General features: G+C 50.2%; 1 protein-coding gene across 1 annotated transcript; it reads left to right on the top strand.

Moving 5' to 3' along the window:
- The first annotated feature begins 3,111 nt into the window (after nt 1–3,111).
- On the top strand, nt 3,112–4,155 carry LOC4352857 (protein P21). Its single transcript, XM_015763497.3, has one exon. It carries the CDS (start codon nt 3,152–3,154, stop codon nt 3,866–3,868), a length of 717 nt encoding a protein of 238 aa, XP_015618983.1. The 5' UTR covers nt 3,112–3,151; the 3' UTR covers nt 3,869–4,155.
- Nucleotides 4,156–7,785: the final 3,630 nt, after the last annotated feature.

Below are 7,785 nucleotides of genomic sequence, written 5' to 3' on the forward strand. Positions count from 1 at the left end.
TGATGAATAATTCTAAATGCATGCATGTAATATATTTATCATTTATTTGATTTAATTAGCTCCTGCATCTGCTATATATTGGACTCTACAACTTAGTAAAAGTTATGTGGCTTTTTACAAAATCGCATCTAAATTTCATGAGCTTTTTAGAGCAAAATATTTGCTCCGGTTTTACGTATAACCACAAAGGTACGATGAAGACAACAAATTCATGCATACTGCATGCCGTAACCTAGAGTTATGGTTATACAGACTTTCGCTAACTATGAATGAATATTTACAAATATATAGACTTCAATAATTGTTGGGTTTATATCTTGTGTTGGTGGTACTTTAGTCATGCGTGCATCGTTGTTTCTGTTTTGTTCTCTGAGGATAGTTTGTGCCCTTTGTTGAGCGAATTTTTTAAATTAAAAATTGGCTGTAGCTACTTTTTAGCAAAGGCCGGGATTTATTCCATTATTAAAAAAACTTAATTAGTTTTGTTATTTGTCAGTATATATATTGTTGGTCACCACACATATTATTTTTCTTTTTTTAGTCAATAACCTATACGTACCTTGGAACAACTCAAGTAGCACGTACTTCTGCATGCGAAGAGATAGTAGTAAGCTACTAGTACGTACAAGCGTACAACAAAAATATGAGTTAACCTTATTTAATTAGCTTTGACGCTGATTATTATTTTTTCTTTTATATTGTCAGGGACCCAAAAGTTAATTTTTATTTTAAGTTAAATCACTTATTTTTCACATTGATTAAGATCAATTAATAATTAACCATGCATGTATAAGCCGTACATTCTGAGCTAGCAGCTAGTTGTAACTAAAAAAAATATGTACGAGAAAGAATTTATTTTACTGTAGAAATTAGAGAAGGTTGGTCAATAGTGTATATATGGCGGCGTTGTGCATGAGAAAATTTCAATTCTGTAGAATATATTTATGGGCTCGGCCTAACAGCTGGCAGATTATTTTTTTCCAACACGCAAAAGATTTTATGTGTTATATATTAACATCTAGCTGACTGAGAACGGCACCATCTCTAATGCATATCGTCAAGTACAATAATGTGTATGCGATCGATCGATATGATCTCTCATCTTTATGCATACATGTGTTGACGTCAAATATTTTTAGTTCCAGCAATATGATCTGTCCATATTGTATATGGTTTTGTTTGGATGATGTAGGGGATCGGTTGATATGAGAATACAAACAGGTAATAGCTCTATCTCCATTGACCGGAGTCAAGGTAGCCATTATATATCAATATCTAACAAGTACAATAGTGAGGAAAACTTAATCTAGTCTACTAGGCTATCAGTGTTGTTTACACCCAAATTTAACACCTAGGATCGAAATAGGAAAAATTGCCAAAGTTTGAAGTTATGCCGGTTTCCTCCAGAGTGGGCTGGTTAGACCGCCGGTTGAGGGCCGGTCAGACCGGCGGTGTGTGGCCGGTCAGACCGGCAGAGTCTGAGTCCGGGTCTGTTTTTGTTGGACCTCGAGTTTTCTTACTCGGGAAGACATGTTTCGGGTTTCCTTTAGATTCTATCCCGAGTTGGACGTAGAGGAGGGCCTGTAGAGGGCAAGACCAACCCCTATATAAGGGGGTAAGGCCGGCTCATTGTAACAACTAATCTACAATCAATCAATCGAATCGTTATTTTACTTTTGCTTCTAATTCTAGTTTAGTTTATCCATCTTTGTCGATTTGCGCCTTAAATCGTCTGCCGCCGCTACGAGAGTGCGACACCTTTTTGTAGGTTTGTCCTAAAAACCTTCTGTTTTGCCCACGAGACGGGTAGTTATTTAGAATCGGCTCCGCTAGCCGGTTTAGTTACCAAAACCCATCTTGGTTTAGCTTTTGCTAGATTTAGGTGGTTGGCAACTCTAGGATCACTGCAAGGCGTTTAGGTGCTGCGATCATGCTTATCAACTTGTCACAAAAAGTTGCTAACAAGTGTAAAGCTCGAGCATATGGTCGAAGGATAGCTATTGTCTGCTTCCTCGAGAAGTAACTCAGCGAGAATGAAGGTAGCTCTAGGTTCCTTTTGACTTCTAGCGGGCTTGGGTTGTCTTGTCCCCTCTTCTTCTACAAGATCTTGTATGTATACCTCTTTGCCCTTTGTCCAAGTATATATTAACTAGGGATGCGTCGTCGAACTTAGTACAATGTATAAGGTAACCCATATATATTTATAACTCTAACATAGACACACATATATAATTAGTAATATATATTGGTTCCTACAGGTGGGTGGATTGAGGATAAACTATTGGTTCCTACAGGTTTCGCACACACGAAAGGAGCACTTACAATGTTGGGATGGCTAGAACTAGCCATCCAATGGTATTAAGATAGGAGAACCCAAATATTTTTTTTCAACCCTTCATTTAATCTAGGTGAAATATAAGCAGGTTGAGAGGTCGAAACTGGGTCTGCTGGGTGAAAGCAATCAACCCATACCAACCGAGTTAGGCACGGTTCTCAAAGGAGCGCTTACTGTGAGAGAGGTAGGGAAGAAGGACGATTGTGCTTTTAAGTACTAGAGAAATTCCTCCATTCTAAATAGTGTTTAATTACAAATTGTCTGTCATCCCTGTCTGAATTTGGGGAAGCTGGATTCAAATTCATACGTGTGAATATACCTAGGACCTAGTTCAAATTTGAAATAAAACGCTTCACTGATGAGAACATGATTAATTTGCAAGAGGGAAATACAGTACATACGCGTATATGGATCTGCAAAATTAGATAGAAATGAAAAGCCCAGCCCACAAAGGAAGCGAGATCACAATTTCTGGGCCGTCCCAGAAAGGCAAGTGTATCGGCCGATAAACGAGGCCCATCAATCAATCTGACCAATTCAGTCAAGTCCCAATTCCCAAATAAATTTTCATTCGACAGTGTGATACGTATAGGAGTATAGAAGATCGAATACATGACCGTATATATATACTCCTACGTAGGAACCAAGCGTATACGTACATGCATGGCCTTCTTCCAAATGCAGCAACCGTACGTGGAAAATCGTCTAGTCGTGGAAACCATGGCCGTCGATCGTCCCTCCTCCTATAAATACCTTAGCCATGGCGCCACCCATTGCCACATTGCAAGCAGCAGCTAGCTAGCAGAAGAAGCAACCATGGCCAATACTCGCGTCTTCGTCCTCCTCCTCCTCGCCGTCGCCGTCGCCGTCGTCTACAGCGCCGACGCGGCGACCATCACGGTGGTGAACCGCTGCCGCTACACGGTGTGGCCGGGCGCGCTGCCCGGCGGCGGCGTGCGGCTCGACCCAGGCAAGTCGTGGACGCTCAACGTCGCCGCCGGCACCAAGGCCGCCAGGATCTGGCCCCGCACCGGCTGCGACTTCGACGGCGCCGGCCGCGGCCGCTGCCTCACCGGCGACTGCCGCAACGCGCTCTCCTGCGCCGTCTCCGGCGCGCCGCCGACCACGCTGGCCGAGTACACGCTCGGCACCCCGGGCGCCGCCGGCGGCGACGCCACCGACTACTTCGACCTGTCACTGATCGACGGGTTCAACGTGCCGATGAGCTTCCAGCCGACGAGCAACGCGGCGCGGTGCGGCGCCCGGCGGCGCGGGCCGAGCTGCGGCGTGGACATCACGGCGCAGTGCCTCCCCGAGCTGAAGGTGGCCGGAGGCTGCGACAGCGCGTGCGGCAAGTTCGGCGGCGACGCCTACTGCTGCCGGGGGAAGTACGAGCACGAGTGCCCGCCGACGAAATACTCCAAGTTCTTCAAGGACAAGTGCCCCGACGCGTACAGCTACGCCAAGGATGATCGGAGCAGCACTTTCACCTGCCCTGCCGGAACAAATTACCAGATCGTCATGTGCCCTTAATTAATAATTAAGCTAATATAAGATGTGATAATAAGGGGTAGTGATCTTGTGTGTTGATCACTACCATTACCATGCATGCGTGCATGCGTACGTGTTGTTCAATATATAATAAATGAATAAAAACTCTTATCTTCAATTCTGATGAAAAAAAAAAAGTGAGTCGGGTTGCCATTAGAAAACCAGCTCCATGCATGCATGCCTGCGTCGTACTACGTCCATATTTATGTACGACGCCGTTAACTTTTTTGTCTAATATTTGACCATTCGTCTTATTCAAAATATTTATGTAATTATTATTTATTTTATTATCATTTATTTTATTATGACTTGATTCGTCATCAAATGTTCTTTAAGTATGGCATAAATATTTTTATATTTGCACAAAAATTTTGAATAAAACGAATGGTCAAGCGTTGGTCGAAAAGTCAACGGCGTCATACATTAAAATACAAAGAGAGTATTTGTTTTCTGCGAAGAAATCACACCAAAATATGTTTCTATGATTTTCTTGGGTGATGTGGACTTTGAAGCTCCCTTTTCTTGCTTGCAATATATATAGGAGTTGATGATGATATATCATCATATATGGGATTACCTATAGTATACCATTTGATAGAAAATTCCTTCACAATATTTTAATGTAATTATATTGTAATTGAAATATAACTATCATGGTGAAAGGGCCTGACGGAGCTCGTGGCCCCTCACCGGGAGACTGCGCAAGCCCCCCTTTGCCGGTTCGACCAGGGGCTTAGGGTGCAATCCCAAGCTCTCTCTCTCTCCCTCCGTGCCCCCGGCTGGTGGTGTTGGCTGTAGAGCCTTTGTGGCGAGTCTTCGGAATGTCCGTTGGCCCTCGTGGCCCCTCACCGGGAGACTGCGCAAGCCCCCCTTTGCCGGTTCGACCAGGGGCTTAGGGTGCAATCCCAAGCTCTCTCTCTCTCTGTATGTGGAAAGATCACCCGCCCGCAAGACACACGAGACACGGCGATGTATACAGGTTCGGGCCGCTGCGAAGCGTAATACCCTACTCCTGTGTTTTTGTGGATTTGTGTATGGACAAGTTACAAAAGATTAACTTCCTTTCCCCTCCGCCTTCCAAAAGGGCCATATATTTATTCTAAATATTTAGTCTGAGCGCTTATATTATTTACGGATTGCGTCTGCTTAGGTAGGGGGCACAGAAGCCGAGTGCGCCCTCTGGTCATGATACTCCCGGTCCCATATCACCGACAGTAGCCCCCGGCGTTATGCCAGAGCAATTTCCCTTCCCCAGGGAAGCGGTCAGGTGTGACGCCACCTCTAAAGCCTGGTGACAGGTGGGACCGGTTTCCGTAGTTGGGCAAAATACCCAACGGTCTCAAATCACGCACATTGGTAATGGTGACTTTGCTGTCCATAATGGGCGGTCTCTTCAAGACTGCCATATCACTTGAGCGGCGTACGAATCTGGGTGAGCCGATTTGCTTCGCCTGGAGATATGGTGATGGCGCTTTTTTCGGAGCCATCAGAATAGCGTATAGCATCTTCTGGGCCTGAGGGTATCGGGTTTTGGCGTCCCGGAGGGCCTCGCTAACAAAGTAGACGGGCCGCTGCACCTTTCGGCGGGGCCGATCCTCTTCGCTAGAGGCCGCATCTCCAGGGCGCTCTTCATCCGAGAGGCAGCGCGGGGCGCACTCGGCTTCTGTGCCGACGACCTCGGGGTTAGAGGGCGACAGGCGCGGCCTTCCCGCAGTGGCCTCGGGGCCATCCTGGGGGTCGGGGGCGCCTGGCACCGTCGGGCAAGCAAGCGGAGGGCCAGCTCCGGCCGTCGGGGGCCTTGGGCCGCCGTTCGGCTCGGGGGCCTCTCCTCCCTGCTCTCTCTTCGGGCAGAATCCTCGGCTCGCGTTCGCCCTCAACTCCGACGAGGAGGACGATGACGGCGGAGTGGGCGACAGTGGCGACGAGGCCGGCGACCCGGGTGCATCGGAGTGAGCCCCCAGGCCTCCGCCAATCTTAATAGCTTTTCCTTCTTCTTCCGAGGCCTTCGGGCCCCCTTCTTGTTATAGACTGATTTAATCTGCAATCAAATAAAGAGGAAATTTTTGTGTCAATTTCATTTGTTCTGTGTATGAGACGAGGATGTCTGTGCCGCGATCCTTTTGTGTCTTGGCTTGAACAAGGGCTCGTGCCCAGGTCCTAGTCCTCAAATGGCTCGGGTCGGGGCTAGTGCCTGGGGAGATCCACATGTCGAGACTGGCCAGGCCGGGAGCGTGGTGACCGAGGGTTATGGGTGACCCGATTGTGGGTTTTTGCCGATTCCCCCCCGGAGTTCACCACGTCCCGGGGCACGGCTCGGTTCTGGGCCCCTTTTGGCGATTTTAGCCGACCCGAGCCCCCGAGGGTAGGATTGAGCACGAGTGACCTATTTCAAGTCAAGATTCTTCAAAAGGAAACAAAAGCACAGACACAGCCTTTAGGAAATCGAAAAATGCTTTTATTGAAATACGGAAGAGAAAAAAGATAAGCCCCCGGCCAACCCTGCACGCCCGGGGGGGGTGCGGAGTTGGCCCGAGCCCAAGACCTGACACCCGACCCCCACTAGGGGTAGAAGCGACGAAGGTGTTCGATGTTCCACGGGTTAGGCAGCTCTGTGCCGTCGCCCGTGGCCAGCCGTATGGAGCCCGGCCGGGGGACGCCGATCACTCGATACGGACCCTCCCACATTGGTGAGAGCTTGCTCAATCCAGCACGCGTTTGGACGCGGCGTAGGACGAGGTCGTCGACGCAGAGTGATCGGGCCCGGACGTGGCGCTGATGGTAGCGCCGCAGGCTCTGCTGGTAGCGCGCAGCTCGGAGGGCCGCGCGCCGCCTTCGCTCTTCCAAGTAGTCGAGGTCAGGGAGCGCCGGCCTCCTTCTTTTTGTCGCTCGCAGGCCTCCCCTTTCGGGTGGCCAGCGAAGCGCCTTCGACAGCGAGGACATGACCCTCGTCGTCGGAATGGGCTGACCTCTTCTTCCTCCTCCTGTCACGCCGCCCTGTCTGAGCGGCGGATCCGGGGGCGGCCGAAGCTGCCACTCCGGAACCGGAGGGGTTCCAGGTCCAGGCCTCCTCCTTGCGAGCCACTCGGTCCGCGAGCTGAAAAAGCTCTGCGGTAGTCTGGGGCTCTTTGGAGGCGATCTTTTCGAGCATGCGGTTGTGCCGCACACCCCCCCTGAACGCGTAGATCACCGCGTGTGCAGGGATGCAAGGTATAGTATTGCGGACTTGGCAGAAACGCTGAATGTACGAGCGAAGGGATTCATCATCCCCTCGCTGTACTGCGTGCAAGTCCGCTTCTTCACCTGGGCGTGGATAGGTGCCTTGAAAGTTCATGGTGAACTGCTGGCACAGATCCTCCCAGGAGTGGACCGACGCGGGTGGCAGGTTCATTAGCCAACCCCGCGCCTGTCCCTTCAGGGCCATGGGAAAGAAATTCGCCATGACCCTGTCGTCTCCCCCAGCGGCCTCGATCCCGGTCGTATAGACCTGGAGAAACTCGGTGGGGTTGACGCTCCCATCATACTTCTCGGTGATGGTGGGCCGGAACCTTGGGGGCCAACGGACATTCCGAAGACTCGCCACAAAGGCTCTACAGCCAACACCACCAACCGGGGGCACGGAGGGCTGGTCCTCACGTCCATGTCGAGGTGACACCCTGGACGAAGAGGCACCCTCCGTTGCGCGGGGAGCACGCCGATCACTACGTCGGCGCTCGATGTCGAGGCGGGCATCCGGCTCTTCATGCTGATCCTCCCGAGTCGGAGGCGCCGACGAAGGAGTGGTAGCCGAATGGCGTGCAGCAGCCGCCGCTCGCCGCGCCCTCCGCCTTGATGACACAGAGCCGGAGGTGGCGGCGCCGAAGGTCTTGGTGGTGGCGGACCGTCCACCAGCACCCAGGCGC

This window comes from Oryza sativa, chromosome 12, assembly GCF_034140825.1.
Source record: "Oryza sativa Japonica Group chromosome 12, ASM3414082v1".
In the NCBI taxonomy this organism is placed as follows: Eukaryota; Viridiplantae; Streptophyta; class Magnoliopsida; order Poales; family Poaceae; genus Oryza; species Oryza sativa.